The sequence below is a fragment of the Protopterus annectens genome, chromosome 6.part0, assembly GCF_019279795.1.
Source record: "Protopterus annectens isolate FY-2018-M chromosome 6.part0, PAN1.0, whole genome shotgun sequence".
Classification (NCBI taxonomy): domain Eukaryota; kingdom Metazoa; phylum Chordata; order Ceratodontiformes; family Protopteridae; genus Protopterus; species Protopterus annectens.
The window spans coordinates 920,799,986-920,824,512 of NC_056737.1; the positions used below are offsets into that span (position 1 = coordinate 920,799,986).

The 24,527-nt window shown below is 38.9% G+C and overlaps 1 protein-coding gene across 2 annotated transcripts in view; it reads left to right on the forward strand.

Moving 5' to 3' along the window:
• The window catches only part of ITPK1 (inositol-tetrakisphosphate 1-kinase), a 1,534,199-nt gene that overhangs the window by 1,386,700 nt on the left and 122,972 nt on the right, over nucleotides 1-24,527 (forward strand). For both annotated transcript variants that reach the window (XM_044074569.1, XM_044074570.1), the window contains one exon: nucleotides 21,240-21,405. In XM_044074569.1, the coding sequence (XP_043930504.1) occupies nucleotides 21,240-21,405 (166 nt within the window). The remainder of the gene's footprint in view (nucleotides 1-21,239; nucleotides 21,406-24,527) is intronic.

A 24,527-nucleotide genomic window follows, 5' to 3' on the forward strand; every position in this document is an offset into this window, starting at 1 on the left:
AGGAGATACCTGTATGCCTTCCTGTCATTCACTCTGACTCTGCATCTAATTATAAAATTCTGGGAGAAAGATCAAATGGAATGTGTGTTAGAGAAACTTGTGTTTTCTGTCTGTTAGGTCCTGGTATTTGTGTTGCAACTGTTTTCTTCCTATAATGCCAGAGTGCGGGGCTGTTGTCCACCGTCAACTGTTCAAGCGGGCAGTTCAAGGTGTTCTTCATAGGTTCCGTGAACATGTTCAAGACCTACTGCTCATTAGGGAGCTTGACTGCCTAGATCCCATTTTGGAAATTACTAAAAGCTGAACAAAGTCACGTCTCTTGCAAGTTTTCAGGCTGCAGTCCATGTGAATCTTACAGACTATGATTAGATTGAAACCATGTATGGATGTTGCAATATCTGCGGTCACTGAGGCATTCAGCTTAGACTTCACTGCCGTCCTAATACAGATGAACTTCTTTGTCAATGTGCCCCCATGTATTTTCAGCGTTGGAAGTGTGGTTAACTTTGGTGATAAGAATTTGTTTCTCTTTGAAGGATCAGTGAAACCATCTACCAGCATACTCACAGACAGGCATGGAATGCTTATCTGATCTAGAAGATCCCTGAGTTATGTAGACTTCTGTTAATGGGTATAGTTTCAAACACTTTAGCTAGAACAAGGAAAGCTGCATGGACAGATAAATCTTTAACCAGGACAGTGATCACAACCAGGACAGTGATCACAGTCTCAGAAAATTTGAAGTTTTGCTTGCAAGATGTACCCTTGACAAAACAATACTGAATTAGGTCAGAGAAGGTTTCCTATCTTTTCCTGAATAAGTTCCAGAGCGATTCTGTCTTTCACATGGCACAGTACACTTGTTAAGTTGATTGGCCTGCAGTTATTAGGTTTTGTGGAATGTCCTTCCTTGTAGAATAAAACAGTAGTAACCTACTTCCAAATCTGAGAGGTGTAGATAGTTTTTACTGCTTTATTAAGAAAAAAGTATGTGTGTTAAGAGGGTACTAGGCTATTTTTGATTGCACAGATTAAGCTTCTATGTATCTCATTTGATACCATAGCAGAGCTGACCATTTTGGATGTAATTTTAGGTGGGATTGTATTGCACGAAAAAAGTGTGAATGGGGTTCCCCTTTGTGGCTTAATAATTAGTTGATTTTTTTTAACTTCCCCATTTAGGTTTATTGCAGAATTTTCCACTAAATTAATGCTTATGTGAATTTTTTTTTTCACTGCAGTTTAAAATCTTGTGGCTGGTTGTGAATGATTCACCATTAGCTTAGAGCAGAGCCCAAATGTAGAGTCCCAGTTCACCAACACAAAGCCATTGTTTGGGGAATTGTACTTGCTATTTGAAAAATATATAAATTGTTTGGTTTGGTGTATACAAGGAGCTTCACAACACTAAGGTTAGAGTAGAATGTGGATGAGACAATCTTTAGCTTAAGGTAGCTGACAGGAAATTTGTCAGAATGCTGTCCATTATGTTTCTGCCCTTTGCTTTTTTATTGTCTGAGATTGTTAATGTTTATAAATTCTGTAAGTTTTCCATCTGATTCTTGGTTGAGATATAGCTTCCCAGTTAGTGGAGGGAGAATGTAGGTCACTGAGGAGAAAAGTATTTTCTGTTACGGGGGGTTTATAAGTTTATCAAGGAAGTGGTTATATTATTGTGGGGATTAGGAGGGTACTTTAATAACACATTAAGATCTGTTACATGTGTTGTTCGTTGTAATCTGGGTGTGGATTACTTCATGTGCAGAGTTTGTTTCTGTAACCCTTCTTTTGAAAGACCAAATTATGAAAATTGATGAGTGGGGGGGGGGGTGTTGGCCAAGATGCAGACTGGTTGGCAACATCTTCTCTCAGCTCTGTTATCAAAAAGGTATTTTTGACAGAAAAATTCAAAAACTGGATTTTGTAGACTAATTATTTTTGCTGAGTTACTTCTGCTAACACTCCTGGAAGTCTACATTAAAAAAATTGTCTTAAAACATTGTTTTTCTGTAAAAAAAATAAGAAGAAAGAGCATCGACTTCCTTTTAAATGAGCTTCTCAAAGATGGACCAGACAACGAAAAAGGAACTGCGGTCTTTATTAACCACTATGCAGGACTTATCTATGGAAATTGACAAAATGGACAATAAATTAGACTCTTTTAAGGAGAAATATACAAAACAAGTAGAACAATGACAAGAGTTAATGATCCAACAGAAGTCTCAAATAGCTGATATTGAAGAGTCACTTAATGATGTGGAGAACAGACCTACAGAACAAGAACTTCAACTTGATTTCCATTTAAACAAAATACTGGGTTACTAAATAAAATAGATGACCTAGAAAATAGGTCAAGATTATGTATATATGGGCTGCCAGAAAGAACAAAAAGGAGAAAACATGGTGAACTTCCTAACTACGTGGTTACCAGATGTCTTAAAATTACCAGAATCTCTTTCATATGGGATCGAAACAGCCCATGAATCTTTAAAGGTTCCTTCATCATCCAACTAAATTAAGAAGAGCCCAGTGTCAATAGTAGTCAAATTTTTCTCATCACAGGACAAAGAATTTATTTTGAAGACAGCATGATCTAATTCACCAGTGAAATATAAGGATAACATAATCAGATTTGACAATGATTATTCAGCAGGAGTGACTACTAAAAGAAAATAATGCTTGCCTTTGATAAAGGAACTTAAAAAAAGACAACTCAAAGTTCACTTGCTATTTCCTGCAAGAATTAAAATCTATTTTAAGGAAGGACCCAAAATTTTTGACACACTGGAAACAGCTGTATCTTACTTATCAACTAATAAGACTGTGGATAAAGTGGAAAAAATGGATTGGAGTAGTTTTTCTTTGAAGTGTCAGGCAAAAAAAGTTGGTAGAGCAGAAAAGACAAGAAAAAGATAAGAGACAAATGAAAGGCAAATATTAATCTTTTCACTTGTAGTGTTAACTTAAAATTTCCTGTTTGAATGCTCCTGTTACTTAACAATATGTCCAAACTATGAAACAACATGAAATATAAGGCAAGCAGGATGCCTTATAGCCAAAGGACTCAGTCTCAAATAAACAAGGTAAAACATTTCATTATTTTATAATTATTTATACTGATAATGTCACAAATCTTAAATGTCACCCAGACAGACTTACTGTATTGCATCCATGTACTATTAATAGTACTAAATAATAGATATTTTTCACATTGACGCGTACTTACTTTTATAATGAGAATAAGGAAAATGAAGAAAAAGGGAAAATACTTACTGTTTCTTGCACAGTTATATAAGCATTAATATAATACAGTTCCTAAAAAAATTACAGTTGACTTGCTGTGAGAAAATAACATTAACACATTAACACTACTTTAATGAACAAAAACAAACACAACTACAAGGCAGTTAGTCTAAATAAAATGTTATTAGAAGTGAAAGTATCACTGAATATCTTTTATCTTGAAGCAAAATAGTTGTATCTGATGTATATTGAGAACTGCTGTATACTGCCAATGAAAAGAAAAATGCATTTAAAAACTATTTTCGTTGTTATACTTTACATATATTACTTTTTTATACTTAAAAAGCAGTGATTTGTGTAACATTTGGGGGATGGGAAAACTGTTACAAGTATTCAAATGCTCGTGACCTATTTAAAATCATCTAAAAGATCCGCTTACCTGATTTTCAGCTTCCCATGAAGATCGCAAGCTAGGCGATTTGTTTTCTGGTCCCTTGAGTGAAATACAGTCATTTCCCATCATTAGAAAGTCTTTAATCCCACTGTGAATGGCTCAAAATCAAAGTAAACAATCCAGACATGATGTAAGCACTTGGGTCAAAGGTATAGCTGAGCCATCTAAGACTTCAAGACATTTAAAGTGACAGGCACACCATTTTACCCATAAACTAACAGCATTGAAGTGATTTTAAATTAATGTGGAAAATACATTAGTATATTGAGTGTAAATAAATAAAGCATCTGCATGATTTTGATAGCTTACCTGACTTGAAATTAAATGCAAATTAAAATAACAGTAGCACACAAGTTCATATTACAGTGCAACAAGTAAAGAAATAATAAATATCTATGCTATGATAATTTATTATAATCTTTTCCTGACACCAGTAGCATATGAAAATAATAAAAATATAAATTAAGCAAGCAGAATGTTTTAATTCATGGAGTTATTAATTTACATGATATGTCAAACTGAAAATGTTACAGCTAACGTGCAACTTGTATAAATAGTAAAATTAAATATAGTTCATAAGTTTTAACAGTTTGGCATGGTTAAACTTTTAATAGCGAAGGATGTGGTTGCTGTTTATTTAATATCTGAGTAATGTGAATGCTTAGTTAACAGTGTTATCCAGTTATCAAACAGCAGCTAGTTTTAATAAAATCACTGTTTTTCACGCAACCACATTTTTACATGTATATATTAAAGAACATTTAATTTTAAAAATATGTTCTGTGTGAAACACACACTTAGTTGAGCAACCTCACTGAATTCAGGCTTCACAAGGAAAGATGATATTTTCAAAGAAAAAATTACCAAGTATATGAAATTCAGTTTTTATCATACATGTAAACTAATTACTACTAAATGGTAATGGATAATATAGGTAGAACATATAAATGATATTTGGTGCTGCCATATCTTGTTACTGCCTGCTATGTGCTATCTAGAACATTTGTTTTGAAATCCTATATGCACTAATAACACCTCTTACAGAATACATGGTATGTTTTGGCACTTTTGTTATGTGTTTCTCTATACCAAAATGGAAATTTTTTTTGATGCTTCTGTTAGAATATACAGATTTTTGATGGCCTTAGTTGGTGTTATTAGATATTTATTCCATAATGAATTGCTATTGTAGTAATTCACATCAGTCATGCCAAAGACATACGATAAGTGCTAGAAAAAGTGATTGTAAACTGTAAGACATTGAAGGCAGGGGTTGATTTATGACATCTGTTGCTGTGTTTATGTATATATCAAAGTAATGAAACTACAGAGCTGCTAGATTTATAAAAGCAAAATCATTATGCTGTTGGAAGAGATTGCTCATATTTTATAATATGAACAGCTGTAGCATAGATAAAAACTGAGTTACATACAATACCTGAAAATGGTTTTGCAGTACTGCTACTGCATAAGCATGATATACAATATATAAAAAAGATGTAAAACAAGTACATTATCTCTATAATATATTATTATACTTTAGACACAAATGGTTTCATATTAAAATGGAGAAATTTGCATCATTATTAGAAAATGTATATAATATAATATGAAGTATATAGTGTGCATTAAAGAACAAGATAACCTTTCTTGCATAAGTGCTTTATATAATTCTGTGTTTTAAAACTAAATAGTTGAAAGTCAAGTCTAAATGTAGCTATGTTGTCTTTGCATATAACAGTATGCTAAAACAACTTCACGACTGTGTTTAAAATACTAACACACTCAACTACTCACAACTTCACAGCAAAAAAATAAAAAATATCCACTTCATGTAAAGGCGAAAACTGGTTTATTTTAAAACAGAAACAAAAAACATTAAAGCATTAAAAAACGGCAGTACACAAACTTTGACTAAACGCTTTCGCCCTATCAAAAGGGCTTCATCAGAGGTGGGTCCTGCCAGGTCAGTCTGCTGATCCTGACCTAGTCATTGTAGGAGGGCATGGATGGTATTAAGGAGCTGTTGTGTGGAAGACATGGGCATGGTTACCCAAGAAGGTAACAGTAGCCCTTCTTGGATATTCACAAGCTGACAGGGGCACATAAGTGGTCCCTATGGTGACATATGTGCCCATGTCACCACCCAGGGAGGGTTTGGGCCTTTCATACAATTTAAATTTTGACTGTTGGGATGCAGTTGAAAGCACCAAACTCCTTTATGTTTGCCTGGATGATGGCCCCTCCAGAGAGCTCTCACCCTAGGGTATCTGAGGGGGAACTCTTCACCCGTAAGTAATGAATGGTGTGTGTTTATGATATGATTGGCAGACAGAGGAGAAAGCAGATAGAGAAACTGGATATACTACCTTCCTGCTTGGAGTAATGAACCAAGTGGAATTTAGTGGAATGTAATTTGGGTTTTTCAGTCATGTCTGTGTGACAGCATATACTGTTCCTTCAAAGGTAAGGTAAGTCTGTAATTGGTTCATTTTTTTTTTTTTTGTTTTGTTTTTTTCTTAGGCTGTAGGCATTGATGAGTTTTACATTCACCTTATTGTTAACTTTTAATTCAGCTTGAAAAGTCCCTTAATTTAATCTTCCCTAAAAAAAAAAAGGAAGATGGGAAGCAAAAAGACAATTCACTTCCCTCCCCCTTTAGAGGAAAGGTAAAGTCCTGTCCTTTGGAAAAACTTGTTTAGACACCACATAGTCCCTCTCAGTTGTAGAGGTACCGAATCCCTCTGGATCTCCACCATGATGTAAACCAGATGTAGAAGCCAGTAAGCTGTTTTATATATACACAGATGCCATCCTTGGCGAGGGCATGATCTCATTAGATGTGGAGGATTTTCCCACCTAAGTAAGGACCTTCACAAGATCAGACATACTTTTCTGTGTACAGGGACAATATCACTGATTCTGATGTGCACAGTAGTAGAGTCAAAATTAGTATGATAGTCATGAGTCCACCTAGTGGCCTTAATGATGTTCCTTATCTTCATTTCAGAAAGACAGGGCACTGGAACTCTCTCCTTATCTACTTTTATGAGTGCGGAGTTGATCTGTCTGATATGGCGCCACTACCATTCTTCTCTGCTTTGAATAATTCTCTTTCTTCTTTGGACTCAATTTTCATGACTGACAAGAGTGCAATCTCTGAAACTCACTTCATTGATTCAGCAGCTTTGATGTATTTATATTGGAAAACTGTCTCTGTTTGCCACCATTTCTGCCCACAAATGTCAGAGCTTCAGGCTCTTATCTTTAGGGAGTCACATCTAGTCGTTTACATAAATATGGTGTCTGTTACTGTAACTCCACATTTCTTCCTAAAATGGTGTCAGAATTCTCCCTAAACTGAATTCATTCATATCCTGGTTTTCTTTGTGGGTGCAATAACAGGGAGATGGTGGAAGAAAGAGCCCTTCACATCCTGGCCATGTGCCACCATCTTAATTTAGGTTCTACTGAGTTTATTAAAAGAGAACAGCTGTTTATCTTTTTCATTCTAGGGGGGGGGGTTAGTTGCCAGGCAAACCCTTTCTTTGTGCCTTGTAGACTGCATTATGGTTTTTCCATCAGGCAGCTTAACAGCCTTTGGAAAATGCTGTTGTCAAAGACCATTTTACTAGGGGCATGGTCACTTGTAGGGCTTGCTTCAAAAATGTCCCTTTATGGACGTTTGTATCACAGCCACTTGGTCAGCAGTTAATAATTTTATCAAGAATTAATGCTTGGACTCTGACTTCATGAGTCGGGCCTTCTTTGGCACTTTAGTGCTTAGGGATTTGGCTTCTCAGCCTTTTCGTCCTGGCTGTTCCCTGGCTGTTTTATTGCTTTGGATTCATCTGTCTTATAGACCTACCAGGGAGAGGTCCGAATCTTACATATAACAAATATGCTCTTACCATATCAGCTGGTCTGTGAGGAGATCTCCTTGGCAGGTCACACATACTATTGCATTTTTACCTATGTGGTTAAATGGTCCCCCCACACCCAGTGACTGCTGTTATAGTTCCCTGTGTGTTTTGACGAGTGTGTGTGTGTGTGTGTGTGTGTGCGCGCGCGCGCTCGTATGTGTGTGCAGGTGCCCACACATTTTATATATATATATATATATATATATATATATATATATATATGGGTCTACTTTGAAACATCTAAAACCCATAACATCTAATTTCATAGCATTGAGACCAGAACATCTAAAACCTGTAACATTGAATTTAATAACATCTAACACTACAAACCACAAGAAAATAACATCCCCTCCACATATAACGACAACAAACTACCAAACACACTTTTTACTACAGTTCTGCAAGGGGGCAAGCCCCCCTGCACCCCCCCCTGTAAATTAAATATACCAACTCCAAGATCACACTATAGTGGAAAAAAAGTTCATTTCCTAACCCCACTGTATCTAGCCCCCCTGCAGAAACATAGTAAAAAGTGTGTTTGGTAGTTTGGTGTCATATGTCGTTATATGTGGAGGGGATGTTATTTTCATGTGATTTGTACTGTTAGATGTTATGAAATTCAATGTTATGGGTTTTAGATGTTTTGGTCTCAATGTTATGAAATTAGATGTTATGGGTTTTAGATGTTTTGAAGGGGACCTATATATATATATATATATATATATATATATATATATATATATATATATAAAATCATGTTTGTGAGTATGTATGTATATATATATATATATATATATATATATATATATATATATATGCAATATTATCATCATTAGAACTTCACTGTTTTTCTAGAGTTGTGGCAATTTTGCTTGGTTAGTGGTTTGTGACAAATTGGTGGGCTTAGGGGCTAAACTTAAGGTGCTAGAGCTGAACATGGTGCTGTGATGTACAAACGCTTCAGGAAGAAAATGTTGAAAAGAAAGAGTAAACCATATTGTAAAACCACAGTAAAAGGTCTCCTAGTAGATTAGCTGATATAGTAAATACATGGGCCAGATTTATTAGCACCTACACTATGATTTGTATTCAAGAACATCACTACCACATTTTTGTGCTTTCTAGTCATTCATAAAGATTACACTATGTGTACATGTAGTCTACACTTTGTAGTAACCTTTATGAATCCTCCTCAATGATTAGGACTGCAAGAAAACCAGTAGGAAAATTAAAATTATGAGAAACAAAGTGTGAGTTATACTCGTGCAGTCTTTTTCTCAGAACAGTTTACATTTAGTGTACACTTTGTATAGGCGTTAATGAATCCCAGAACATATTTATTATTTGCTTAGCAACAAGTACAGCCATAGTCATATGTTAAGTCCCAACACTTCAGTGTAGTGCATAGACTGTATTACATGAGAAAACACAAATTGTACTTGAGGATTAAATTCTTATCAGTAAACTTTGCACAAGTTTTCGTGTCAGAGTTCTTAGTGTTTGTGCTTCAGTGTTTTAATTGCAAAATTTTCTGATCAGTTCTCAGATCAAAGGGAACAGGAAATTAGACTTTATTTATTGTTACTCATTTGCTGAATACACACTTTTACCTGAATTACTTAAAAAAATAGGAAATAGTTCAAAAGCATTGTAGTTTCTTAATAAACATGATTAAAGTTAAAACATTGCTTGTTCTGTTCTGTTGTCTTTCATGGCTTGTGGTCATTGTCTGTTTTCAGCTTTTGCAGTCTTCAAATCCTCCTTGCCAAAAGTTTCAGTGTCTTAAAGCTGCCTTGAGTGGGAGAGGAGAACCCACTGACACCCAGCAGCTGAGTATGAGGTGACTTACATTATGTATTGAAAGGTTACTTTTGATGACCAAAAGCTTTAACAAGAGAATTTGAAAAATTCTTTGCCATCCAGCTTCACATCAGACAGTTGTCTTGTTCCAGTTGTGAGCCATTAGTGTTGAAAAAATAGTTGTACATTTCCTGTAATTGGATAGTTGCTGATTGTGACCTTCCATAATACAGAATGGTTTGCCGAAGTGGACAAGCACTCAAACACTGGTTTATCAGCTGCTGAAATGACAACAGGGAGTTGGCTGTATTGTAAAGAAACACAAAACCAAGAACCAACAGAAAACTTGTCAGAAATAAAAAAAAACGCTGACAATCCTGTACTCAAAAGCTTTTATTCAGGAAACCACAACAGTTAAGCTCTTTCGTCAGGAACCACAAGCTGACTTCATCAGAACATGTGAGATACTTCCACATGCACAGACCTTTGGGAACATCCTCACATTTCGGGCATTCATGAAGATAACAGTTTTCAAGCTGCAGTTTTTTGTACTTGAGCACCAGTTCTTTAGAATGATTTATTTGTTGGTCCAAAGTCCCATTGACAACATTCACGTTAGCATTATCATTTTAAAGAACTGGTGCTCAAGTACAAAAAACTGCAGCTTGAAAACTGTTATCTTCATGAATGCCCGAAATGTGAGGATGTTCCCAAAGGTCTGTGTAATGTATAGTGCTACCTTCTTTTTCTACAGCTAAAAGCAGTAGCAGCCAGAATAAGGTGCAGATTATGGTCTAATGTAATATGTATAAGCGCTTTAATTTTCAGATGTGGCAAAGGAATGCTTAGGTATAATTTGCTGCTTTAACTCTTGATTGTACCACTTTTGCAGCATAGTTTTATCCTGACATTTTTATGTCTGCCTACTCCATTTCAGCTAATTGTCGATTCCTACACTCCTAGTCAGTCTGTGGACTTGTTTATTCTCCTGTTTATTCTCCTGGGTGAAATCCTGTAGTCCTGTTATTCCTTGGAGTGACAGACGTAGTGAAGCGAGGGTGGGAGCTATCATCCTTATGCTGCTGATAATTGCCTGTAATGTGATCATCACAACAATCTTGACAAAAATAACAGAAAAATGTTGAGCCTGCATTTGATGTAGAGAATATTTGCTCATAACATCAATGGCTTGTCAGTCTTAGGGACCTAATTTTCCCTATGTCAACTCCGCATCCCACCTAAACATTTGTCTAAAGATTTATAGGAGCATTACTTTTTACAGTGGTAATACACATTCTCTGTACTGCAGATTATTTGAAAACATTTTTGTAGTGGTATTTTGCCAGCAAAACAAAAAAAAACTTGTAGTAAAAGTGTATTTATTTAAAATAAGAGTTTTGCCTTGTTTTGTAAGCAGGAGAAAACTGCTTTTGCCTCGTTTTGTAAGCAGGAAAAAACTGCTTCAGGTTATAAGTTAATTCATAAAAATATACAAGGTGACATGAAATACACTCCATTTGGCCTCATAACCCAGAATGATCCTGTGGGTCTGCATTGATTTTCATTGAATCCATGCATTGTTGTGGCATATTCCTTTCTTAATCTGGTTTCAGTGTCTTAAAGCTACCTTGAGTGGGAGAGGAGAACCCACTGACACCCAGCAGCTGAGTATAAGGTGACTTACATTATGTATTGATAGGTTACTTTTGATGACCAGAAGCTTTAACAAGAGAATTTGAAAAATTCTTTGCCATCCAGCTTCACATCAGACAGTTGTCTTGTTCCAGTTGTGAGCCATTAGTGTTGAAAAAATAGATGTTCTTCATCTCACATTGCTGCAGTCCTTACTTATGGGTAGTCCGCTGTCCTCGGTTGGCCCGAATACCAAAGTATTAGGCTGACGTCGGTCATGGGCGCCTAGTTCTGACATCAGAGCGTCAGAGAATAAAGGCGCATGACCGACGTCATATCCTCAGTCTTTTGCCGTGGTCCGATGCAGAAGCAGCGTTGCAAGTGCCGTCATGCGTCTGAAATTTTTCGCTGAGTTTCAGACCGATACCAAGTTGGCTAAGTACCCGCTAGAATATTTTTGTTTTTCTTGCCTCAGTTACTTACCGGATGTCAGAAAAAGTGAATAATTGTATTTCTTGTGGGAAACAGATACCGCATAGGGATTACCACCGCTTTGTATTCCTTGTTTGGGACCGGAGCACGACGTAGTGGGTGTCGGTTTTGTTAGGTTTAATAAGCGCACTAAAAACGGAGGTTAGATTGCGCTAGGTTAGTCTTTGGCAAGAGGTGTAATTATAATATGCCGTCGGATGTTCCGACGCCTGCTTCTACTAAGAAGAGCAAAGACAAATCCTTAAAGCCTAGGCAGGATGATTCGTCCGTTTCGGACGCCGGACCTTTAGAAGCTACAGCTGAACAGGTGGATCCGGCTGAAGTTTCTGTTGAGTCCCAGGGAGAAACTTTGATTTTACAGGATGTGGCCTCTCAGGAGGCAGGTCAGGCTGAAGGGGTCTCTCAGGTTACTATTCTCCCTTCTATGCCTAAGGTGGTTAGGCCTTCTGCCACTGTTTCTAAGGCTCCTTCTAAGGGCAGGTCTGTCTTGCCTTCCTCTGGTGTCAGTTCTGGTTCTTCAGGGTCTGTGCCTAAAAAGCACATGCTTAAAATGGCAGAGGATTTGATTACTTTAATTAGAGGTTCTATTCCCCCTCCTGATAAAAGGCCCAGGATGGAGCCAGAGTTGGAAGGTTTGGGGCAGGCCTCAGATGATTCAGAGTCTTCTGCTGAAGACATTCAAGATTTCCCTCCTTATTCTGATTCTGATGCTGAGGATTCCACTCCTTCTGCTTCTCCTCCAGAGGATTTTTCATTTTCAGAAACTCTGCATTCCATGAGGGAGCATTTTCAGTGGGAGGGACAGGATTACTCTGATTCACGGAAGAGACTTAGGGAGTTCATGTTTTGACCACAGCATAGACCCTAGCTATACCTCCGGTTTTGGATGTTGTTTCAGATGTTTTTCGAAGCTTCCCTTAATCCAGATTCTGTGCCTCCTGCCCCAGTTAAACCGGACAGGTATTACAGGGTGCCTGAGGCTCATAAATATCTGTATAAGAGTCCTAGGGCGGACCCAGAAACTATTAGTCAGGGGCCTAAGGGTGTTAGAGCCTCTGTTGTTAAGAATCCGGTTCCTCTGGATAAGGAAGCTAGAGCTTTGGATAGATGGGGTAAGAAGGTGTATACCTCTTCTACTTTAGCAATGAGAGCTTTGAACTGCCAGTTTCATATGTTGAAGTATCAGAATTTCCTCCATTCTCAGCTAAGGTCTAAAGTGGATGCTTTGGCAGAGGGCATAGAGTGTAAAGAATTGCAGGATTTAGTGCATGTTTCTGAACAGGTGGGTAAGCACTCTTTGCAATGTGGTTTTGATGCTTTGCAGGCTTCTTCCAGGGTGGCTGCCACTGGTTCAGTTATTCGTAGGCACGCCTGGCTTAAGGATCAGAATTTGTCTGAGCATGTTAAGTCTAGAATTCTGGATGCCCCTTTACAGTCAGAAGTTTTGTTTGGTCCTCCTGTGGAGTCAGTCTTAAAGAAAATGGAAGACAAAGCTAAGTCTATGCAGACTGTTAAAGATTTTTTGCAGGTACAACCTCCAAAGTTTAGTAGAAATTGGCCTACTAAGGGGTGGACGACCTTCTTCTGATTCTCAGTCTAGGGGTAGATCTAGGCGTGGTAGGGGAAGAGCTCAGAGTACTTTCAGGCCGAGACAATGGAGTTCGCCTGCTCAATCTGCTGGTGAGGGCAGGGGCCAGTCCTTTCGTAAACAGGCCCAATGACCTACATTTTCAGCTGCCAGATTCTTCTTGCCTGGCAGCTCCTTTAGGAGGAAAGTTGGCTCTTTTCAAGCAAAATTGGCATTTAGTCACCCAGGACAAATGGGTATTGGACATTATAAACCGAGGTTACAAGTTCTATTTCCATACCATGCCTTCTTTCAAAGGCATGCCAGACGTCCCTCCTCGGCAAAGGATAGAGGCTCACAGACAAATTTCTTTACTTCTTCAAATAGGAGCTATACAGCCAGTTCCTCTGTCAGAAGTGGGCCTAGGATTTTATTCTCGCCTGTTTCTAGTTCCAAAGAAAGGGAACACGTGGAGACCAATTTTGGATTTATCTCTCCTCAACACTTACCTGGACATTCCAAAGTTCAAGATGCTGACTTTACAACAACTTTTACCTCTGTTGGGAAAAGATCACTGGATGGTTACTCTGGACCTCAAAGAGGCTTACCTTCATGTTCCTATCAGGCCCAGTTGCAGGAGGTACCTGCTGGCTGGAAATTTACATTATCAGTTCTCTGCATTGCCCTTTGGCTTATCTACTGCGCCCAGAGTGTTCACAAAGGTTCTGGCTCCAGTGATAGCATTTTCAGACTAAGAGGAATACAGATTTATCCTTATTTGGACGATTGCCTGATTATTGCACAAGAAAAGGACGAACTTCTTCATCATCTACAGTATGTGATGGCAGTGTTAAGATGCCTAGGGTATTCTGTGAACGAAACAAAGTCCAGTCTAGTACCCTCTCAGGACATGTGCTTTCTGGGTGTGAGACTGAATACAGCTTCCCAGATGGCCTTTGACCCCGGACAAACAAAGAAGCCTTTCTTTATTTCCATCAAATGTCTCTACGGTCCAGGCTGACTGCAAGGACAGTCCTCCAAGCCTTGGGGTTCATGGCATCTGGAATTCTGGTGCTTCCCAATGCCAAATTGCATATGAGGAAGCTTCAATGGTATCTCAAAAATGTATGGACACAGCACTGCCAAGATCTAGACACTGTCATTCAGATAATACCTTGCATTCGGAAGGAGTTTTTGTGGTGGGCTCAGGAATGTCACCTAAACAAGTGACTCTCTGTGACCCGGCCAGAGGCGAGTCAGATTCTAACGACAGATGCCTCGGACAAGGCTTGGGGAGCACACCTCAATGGAAAATGGGTGCAAAACACGTGGCCTGTCAAACTCCAACATTTGCATATCAACTTGAAGGAAATGTTAGCAGTCCAGTTTGCATTGATGGCTGTCAAAGATTTACTTCACCCAGGGCAGGTGTTGATTCAAACAGACAACACTACTGTCATGTGGTACATCAACAAGCAGGGGGGAACCCATTCTTACCCTCTTTGCAGGCAAGTGATGATTCTGTGGGAAACTGCTCTCAATCTACACCTCAATCTTCAGGCAAGGTTTCTACCAGGAGCACAGAACTCCTTAGCAGATGTATTGAGCAGACAAATAGTGGATCCTCACGAATGGAAATTGGATCCTCATGTATTTCAACAGTTGACAGTGTTATGGGGAACCCAGACATAGATCTGTTCGCTTCTCCACTAAATTACCAGTTGCCAAAGTTTTGCACAAAATGTTTCATCACACAGCTTGGAAGGTGGACGCTCTATCATTCAGTTGAAACAATCTGCATGTATATGCCTTTCCACCTCTGCCTCTTCTTCCCAAGGTACTCTTGAAGGCCAGACAAGACAAGCCAACCATGATTTTGATAGCACGGATTGGCCTTGACAACACTGGTACCCACTACTGAGGAGCTTAGTACGAGAACCTCCATGGCCTCTGCCTTTGATTCCGCACCTTTTGTCACAAGAGGACAGTCACTTCCTCAATGTCAAGATTCAGTCTCTACATCTAACAGCCTGGCATATTCTGTTTTAGACTCTGGAGGGTCTCAGCTTCCACAACAAGTTTTGAATGTTATTTTGGAGGCCAGGAGGCCTAGTACCAGGAAAGTTTACGCTGATAAATTGAGGAGATTTTTATTTGGAGCAAAGGAAAGGACTTTGATGTCTCCAAACCTGATTTAAGTGTTGCTCTTCAATATCTTACTGAGTTGTTGGACAAGGGTTTGTCTTTCTCCTCAATAAAGGTCCATGCTGCAGCCATTTGCTCACTATGATTGTGACCCTCCTTTATTCTCTCAACCTTGGTTTAAGCAATTTCTTAGAGGGGCACAGAATATAAGACCCCACGTGAGCTCCTACTCCTGCTTGGGATCTCAATTTTGTGTTGGAAAAACTTACTCTACAACCTTTGAGCCTGCAGCTACTGCCGAGTTAAAGTATTTGTCATGGAAAACTGCTTTTTTGTTGGCCATTACCTCTGCAAGAAGGGTTTCTGAATTACAGGCCCTCATGGCAGTGGAGCCTTTCCTGATTTTTCATAAGGATAGGGTATCTTTGCATACTAATCCTTCCTTTATGCCTAAGGTGGTTTCTAGTGTGGCCTTAAATCAAACTATTCATTTGCCTACTTTTTATGCAAACCCCCAAAATAAAGGGGAGAAAATTTTGCATACTTTGGATATTCACAGGCAGTTGCGTTATTATTTGAGTAGAACCAAAGAGTTCAGACAGTCTCAGCAATTGTTTGTTTCTTTTGCTTTGGGTTCACAGGGTAAACCTGTTTCAAAACAAACTATTTCTAAATGGATTGGGTTTTGTATTTCTTTCTGTTATTCCCATCATGGTGGAGATTCCTGCTGGAATCAGGCCTCATTCCACTAGGGGCTACTGCTACTTCTACGGCCTTTCTAAGGGGGTAGCTACAAAGACATTTTGGAGGCAGCTACTTGGAGTTCAGTGCATACCTTTTCTAAACATTACCACCTTCCTCTTTATTCTAAGTCTAGGGCTGGATTTGCTACTGCAATTTTACAGGGCATTTTAGCGGCCCTAATGCTTTATGATTTTTACCATCCTCCCTTTCCGTTGCTTTGGGATTCTACCCATAAGTAAGGACTGCAGCAATGTGAGATGAAGAACATAGTACAGTTTTGTACCTACCATAAATGTAGATGTTCGAAGATCCACATTGCTGCAGTCCAATTTACCCTCCCTCCTTCCCCACTGTAGTTAGACTTGGTGTTATGCTTTAGGTTATGGTTTTTGTTGGGCATGTTTTTGGGAGGTATTCTGTTTTTGGCTGTGGCCTTTCTGGTTTGGCCTTCTGACATCTGGGGCAAGAAAAGACTGAGGATATGACGTCGGTCATGCGCCTTTATTCCCTGACGCTCTGATGTCAGAACTAGGCGCCCATGACCGACGTCAGCCTAATACTTTGGTATTCGGGCCGACCGAGGACAGCGGACTACCCATAAGTAAGGACTGCAGCAATGTGGATCTTCGAACATCTACATTTATGGTAGGTACAAAACTGTACTTTGTACATTTCCTGTAATTGGATAGTTGCTGATTGTGACCTTAATACAGAACGGTTTGCCGAAGTGGACAAGCACTCAAACACTGGTTTATCAGCTGCTGAAATGACAACAGGGAGTTGGCTGTATTGTAAAGAAACACAAAACCAAGAACCAACAGAAAACTTGTCAGAAATAAAAAAAAACGCTGACAGTCCTGTACTCAAAAGCTTTTATTCAGGAAACCACAACAGTTAAGCTCTTTCGTCAGGAACCACAAGCTGACTTCATCAGAACCTGTGAGATACTTCCACATGCACAGACCTTTGGGAACATCCTCACATTTCAGGCATTCATGAAGATAAAAGTTTTCAAGCTGCAGTTTTTTGTACTTGAGCACCAGTTCTTTAGAATGATTTATTTGTTGGTCCAAAGTCCCATTGACAACATTCACGTTAGCATTATCATTTTAAAGAACTGGTGCTCAAGTACAAAAAACTGCAGCTTGAAAACTGTTATCTTCATGAATGCCCGAAATGTGAGGATGTTCCCAAAGGTCTGTGCATGTGGTGGTGGGGGGGGGGGGCTGCAAACCGTAATGTATAGTGCTACCTTCTTTTTCTACAGCTAAAAGCAGTAGCAGCCAGAATAAGGTGCATATTATGGTCTAATGTAATATGTATAAGCGCTTTAATTTTCAGATGTGGCGAAGGAATGCTTAGGTATAATTTGCTGCTTTAACTCTTGATTGTACCACTTTTGCAGCATAGTTTTATCCTGACATTTTTATGTCTGCCTACTCCATTTCAGCTAATTGTCGATTCCTACACTCCTAGTCAGTCTGTGGACTTGTTTATTCTCCTGGGTGAAATCCTGTAGTCCTGTTATTCCTTGGAGTGACAGACGTAGTGAAGTGAGGGTGGGAGCTATCATCCTTATGCTGCTGATAATTGCCTGTAATGTGATCATCACAACAATCTTGACAAAAATAACAGAAAAATGTTGAGCCTGCATTTGATGTAGAGAATATTTGCTCATAACATCACTGGCTTGTCAGTCTTAGGGACCTAATTTTCCCTATGTCAACTCCGCATCCCACCTAAACATTTGTCTAAAGATTTATAGGAGCATTACTTTTTACAGTGGAAATACACATTCTCTGTACTGCAGATTATTTGAAAACATTTTTGTAGTGGTATTTTGCCAGCAAAACAAAAAAAACTTGTAGTAAAAGTGTATTTATTTAAAATAAGAGTTTTGCCTTGTTTTGTAAGCAGGAGAAAACTGCTTTTGCCTTGTTTTATAAGCAGGAAAAAACTGCTTCAGGTTATAAGTTAATTCATAAAAATATACAAGGTGACATGAAATACACTCCCTTTGGCCTCATAACCCAGAATGATCCTGTGGGTCTGCATTGATTTTCATTGAATCCATGCATTGTTGTGGCATATTCCTTTCTTAATCTTTGCACTCTAAGACTGAAGCAGGAGTGAACAGTGTGCTGACACTAAAACAGCGTGCAACAAACGGTTACTAACTAATTACACATTAGTGACTATAGCTCACTGTATTATGCAAACGTCATGGTCAGGTTATTAACATGAGGAAATCAGGCATGTCAAGCAACAACATAATCACACTTAACAAATACAGGTAGACACAAAAGCCATACTAATTATTAAAAACAGCAAATCTAACTACTCCAGCATTAACAAACTTTTTTCTCCCACATCAACACCCCTTCACCTATTCTATCAATGTATGAAAGACAAGCTCAACAAAGTACCATCAAGCACCTCCCCAAGATTCTACTTATTACACCCCCTCATGCACAAACTAGAAATCAGTCTCCTTGCAGAATCCCCAGTACATATATTCAGGCTATTATTACTTAATAAATATGTCCCTAACTTGTTTTAAAAAGGTACTGTTGTACTCATTCCCAATACCGCATCCCCTGAAAACACCAGAAGATTGTAGACCATTTGTTATTCTTGACCCAGTAGCAAAGATCTTTGAAAAACTAGTATATAAATAAGTCTTGACCTACATTGTCCAGTATGACATCTTAACAGACACACAGCATGACTTTAGACCCAATTAACTAATACTATTTGCAATAACTTTCAGGAGGGAAAATTAATTAGAGCAATGTTGATAGTCCTTAAACGAGCATCTCTGGTGTGGACCATGCAATCATAATTCAAAGACTAAAAAAGTAGCCCTTCTCAGATGATGTACATGTGTGTTCCGTGGCTTTGTACTTGTCAGAACCTTTTCTTTACAGCCTGAAACAATCATCCCAAACCCACTAGCAGCTGTGAGTGCTCCATACTTAATTTTCATAAATGATCTCCCCTGGGAGTTAACTGACTTAAATGTCCTACTTTACGCTGATGATATTGTCATCGCTAAGTCATCCCAATCGATAAACATTTGCAGATTTACTATGGAACTGGATGTACAACAACAAAATTGGCTTAAATGCCAAAAAAAAAATCCATATTTGGCACTACTAAATACCTACAGTCTGCTCAGCCTTTGTGCATGCATGACCCCAACAACCAACCTCTTCCACATGCTACCAATCAAAAATATCTAGGTCTTCATGTTTATACCCAAGCACAGGTCATCTCACAATTCAGACTTGCTTGTAACATATCAAACAATCTGACAAAAAGCCAGGCAAGCAGTTGCTGTTAATGTGCACTCCCTTATATCTCATTACATTCTGCCTAAACAGTGCCACACGTCAAAGGACAGAAAACACGTTTTGATGCTTCATATACCTTATACCTCCTTCTGAACATCACTGTATAACAGTTAAAAATGCTGCTGGCTCCCAGAAAACACCAAAGCTTCTTTCCTAATAAATATACTGATCTTTAAGCTTTTCGTCCCCCTCTTAAAAATTCCATTTGCAGTGCTATCAACAAAACTCTGTTAGAAGCACCAGTCCTAATCTTCTTATCAGGCCACCTTACTCCATAACTGCACAGAGAGAGAGAGAGAACATTCACCGAACCAGCTCCAGAATACTGAAACGTAGTCCTACATGACATCAGGTTGAATCTAGAGATAAGTGATTTTAAGAAAACTCTGAAAAAGCACAGCAAAAACTAATTTTAGTGTCTTTGATAACCATGGACAATCCAAAACAAACAGATCCATGCCATCACTCATTTGCATTCTTCTCCTCTGTGTACACCTCCCTCTCCCTCCTACTTCCAGCTCACACCTTAACTCACCTACTGTCCTGCTGTGTAGCATTCCTCCCTGTTACCTACTACCTCAGTTATACCTCTTCAAACTCACCACTTTCTCCTACATGTAACAAACCACTTGTACCCATCTCATTCTATAACTATGTCTCCCATTCATAGTTTGTACATATTATTTTGTACTGTGATGGACAGAGACTGTCAGTAAGAAAATTATCACCCCCCCCTCAACAAATCCTTAGTTGCTTCCCTACTGACCCCCCCCCATCAAATCCTTAGTTGCTTCCCTACTGACCCCCCCTGCCCATAAATGCCCATGATGCTCAGGACCCAATTGGTGTGGGGTGCATGGTTGAGACTGTAAGGGTCCTAATGAACATTTCCCTAGTAACAACCAATAAACCTATGATAGACCTTCTTTAGAGTTTTCAATGTATATTGGAATATTCCATTGAATAAGTGCCTTATTTTGTTATTGTCTTACCACTGTATGTCCTCATTCTGTTACCATTGTAACTTTTACTGCCAGTTGACCTGGATAGTGCCTGAAAAGGGTCTGCCGACCAGTGCATTTGCCTGGTTATCAAATGTAGGTATGTATAATTAACCAACTAAATAAAACATGTACACTCATGCATTATACAGGAGTTTCTTTTATTACAAGGCTGATGAAATGTGAGCACTCTAGACTGCTAACACAGGTACTTCTATATTTTTGTAACAGATATGGTTCAAATTCTTACTAGTTGTAACTTGTAGTACAGATTATTTGAAGGCAATTAGTGTCTATAACACAAAACTGTGCCCATATTTGCAATAGATATAGACGGTAAGTATATGAAACCTGAAATAAAATCTCTCCTGTAGGACTATCACCTTCTTCAGATGTCCAGGATTTTGCATTGTTTCATATTAAGATGTTTTTTATACAAAACCGTGGTTTTCCATAACCACCAGAGGAAATTTAATAAATATTTTTGCCGCAAAGTTACAGATATATTCTATTTTCATTCTTTTTCAAAGGGCAAAACTGCACAAATAGGGACTCTCCTGTGTAGAGAATAACAGGTGGTAACTGTATCAGTCACTGAAGATGTGTTTGTGATATTGTTTAGAGAAAATCAATGCATTATCAGGAGCTGTTCTGCAGTACATGCTAGGTTAACCATTGCTATATTTGTCAGCATAACCACTGGAATTCATGTCTTCCTTGCTTTTACTGTTGTCCACTCTCCCTGCCAGCACTAGAGGTTGTAACTTGTAATACAACTAAACTTTAGTAGAAAAAAGTGGATGCTACGTCACCTAAGAACTGACTTTTATGTTTAGTACTGAGATATGGAAATTACTCACCTTTAAACATCTGCACTTGTTACAGATGGCAATTATCTTCAATAAAGAAGGTCTGAAAGACGTCAAGCCACCATGTGTAATTCAAAGTTTTATCAATCACAATGCTGTGCTCTATAAGGTTTTCGTAGTTGGGGAATCCTACACAGTGGTACAGAGGCCATCACTCAAGAACTTCCCTATAGGACCTGCAGGTAAAAACAAGATCTTGGTGCTACACCTTTTGGTATTTGTAGTTTAAGATGGGTAGAACTAATGTTTTGCAGAAATAGCAAGTTGCATTTTATTTTACATAATTAATGCTCTTCAACTTAGTCTGAATCCCCACTTTATTAACCATCAGGGAGGTTAAGGTGAAAGAAAATGTATTAGTTGTGTGGATTTTTTTTACAATGTTTTGTATTCAGCTGTTATCTGTTAACATTGGTGCAAGGGATTGGTGCAAGGTTTGAATCTTATTTACTGACTTTGCAATTATTTAAAATAGCAAAAACATCACGCTTTTTATTGCAGTTTGGTCAGGAACTTTGTCTAGTGTCTTTTTACGTTTTGTTATTTCAATTTCATTTACCGTTTTAAGCCATTTGTGCCTACTCCCAGAACCACTAACCCCATTTCAAATCCCTTGCCAGCTGTCCAAAATCCTCTTCTCTCTGCTGAGTTGTTTTCCTGCCTGCACTTGTGTGGTGGTATTAAGTCAGAATATGCAGTAGTGTGAGCCACTAGATGTCATGCTTTGTGTCACAGGAAGATTTTTTCACATAAAGATTCATAGGTAAATCTGCAGACCATTTTATGCCTAACGAATTAGCAGGCAGTGACCAAAGGTGAGAATCAAACCCTATACCTTGTGCCTGTACAGTAAATGCCTTAACCATTAAGCCCATCCCCAACATCATCTGTTTGTACTTAGCATGCATCTGTTTGCATTCGCCAACTATTGGGGAACCCAGTATATCAAGATCCACATGCCTTACTTCATGATTTCTACTAGATGCAGGTAAGTACTGTATGTAACACTTGCCTCCCACCACAGGTGAAGGGAGCTGATATTGACTACTCACTCACTCCCAATCCTGGCTGTACTTTTTGTAATTAGCACACCAGTGGGCTGGTCAGTCATTGGTAATTTGCTCTGACTTAAATGAAGTAGTAAGTAGCAGTGCTCACTTACTGGTGGAGTAAAACTGCTTTTAATATCAGGTATTTTTCAGTGCTGAAGTCACCTTGTTTCCATAGTATTTAGCATTGTTTTATTTGCACATACATCTCCCACACCTTTCCCCTCTTCACCACTGACCTCCAGCCGGCTCCTAGTCTCCTTCATCCTACCCCCAATACCTCAGTTGTTCCTTTCTGGGTAATCCCAGACCTATCCCGTCACTGGATAGGTTTCCTGTATTCTCAGTAGACAGGGCCTTATGGCTTGTCAGTCTTGGGTCTGGTGAGCAAGCTGCATACAGGAGCTTGAGTCAGCATATTGTGGATGATCAATCAGAATTCCTAACCAGTGGAAATAATATGTAATGACTTTGACATATGTAGTGCATACATTTGCATGTCACGTGTTGCATGTGTGTCACTTCCCCCATTGAAGTAAATGGAAGCTTGTGAGGTCCCTGGTCTACACCAGAAGTCACATGCCGGCCATAGTAAAACCAACAGGTTAGAAGAGATGTCCACCGACTGTTTTGTCCCCCTAGCCAGCCCTTCCAGTGCTCTGTGTCCATTCCAAAACCTGGGTCATTCATATCACAGATGGGTTGCTTACCTCTGCATCAGTGGGACAGTCTTATATACTCAGTATTGTTGGTATGAAATGATCTGTCATGGTATACAACCTTTTGTCTTGAATCCCCAAAGATGGTGTCACATTTCTGACACAATCTGAAGGAATACATGTGCTAGAAATTATCTGTGGAATATTGAAAATAAATGCACTTATAAAGCTGCAGCTGTCAGTGAGATATGTGCTTATGTCTGTGAATTTCTGTTTGTTCTTAACTTTTCAGTTTTAAATTATTGATCTTAAAGCTTTTTCAACAGACCCAGTACTGCTGGAGTTCTATTCATCAAATGTTGTGCCTTTGGCTACATTTCCTAATGTCCATTTATGTCATACTGCCTTTGCCTTCAGTGTGATTAAGGGCTGTGCTCATTACTTCTTCCTTTCTGCCAACTCCTACTTTCTGGATCTCCTCTCTGCAGCTATTTTTGAACAGTTCACGTGTTTGTTTCCTCCTGTGACTGCATGGTACATGTTTGTTTGCCAGACTGTATTTTTTGGGGGTCCTTTGCTCTGAGTGGAATACTTTGGAACAGTATTCAGGCTATGATCCAAAGACAGACCACTCCACTGAGGAGACTGCATTTCTGCCCATTTTGATCTCATCAGCAGGCTGGAAGTGGTTGGTCACTTAAATGTAGACATGCTTTTACTTATTTATTAATCTTTTATTTATTTAAATGTAACTATGTAATGCATGAGGCATACGTGCATGTTTTTAAGGGTAACCTGGAAGCACTGCGTGGTTAAATGGCTTGCTCAAAATCACATAGAAGACAGTCGGAAGCTGATGGACTGTAAGCGAAGGCTACAAGATGAAGCTCATTAGAAGATCATAGCATTAATCCTTGTGCTAAATTTCCAGACATGTTCTCATTAGAATGGGCAAGTTCTTTGATGCATTCCCCCAATTTTATCTCATCTCTTGCATTCTGTTGAAATTTTATACAAAAAGTATATGGATGTAGTCACACTGTGAGGGTCTAGATGGACCTGTTCTGACCCTCTGAATACTGGTCTTTACAGAGACTATTGTAGTAGAATCAGTAGGTTCCCATCTCAGGAGCAGGATTGCATTTTTCACTTCAAAATGTAGTCCCCCTCCAGCCACTAGATATCCCCAGGAATATCCTGGACATCTTGGTTCCAGCCAGCATACCAAAGCCTGGGTGCTCTCTCTCACAGTATATCAGATGTGTGACCTCAGCCCGATGTAGGCTGCAGTACTTAAGAGACATTATAGACAGACCATACCTCACAACTTTTTTGCTGCCAGCCAAGACATGAACTCTCGCTCTGGCCAAGAAGGGAAAAATGCAGCTTATTATATTGGACAGACTGGATGGCATACCTCAGATCATAGGGAAGAAGCTCCCAGTACTTTGATTGTACTGTGTCAGGGCCCAGAGCCTCCATGTTTAGTAAGGGCAGATGTCAGACATAAGAAACAGAAGACTAGTCACATGCTTTCTCCTCTGTCTGTCAGGGATCCTCAGCAGGAGTGACAGGATTTTATGCAGGGTCTTTTTA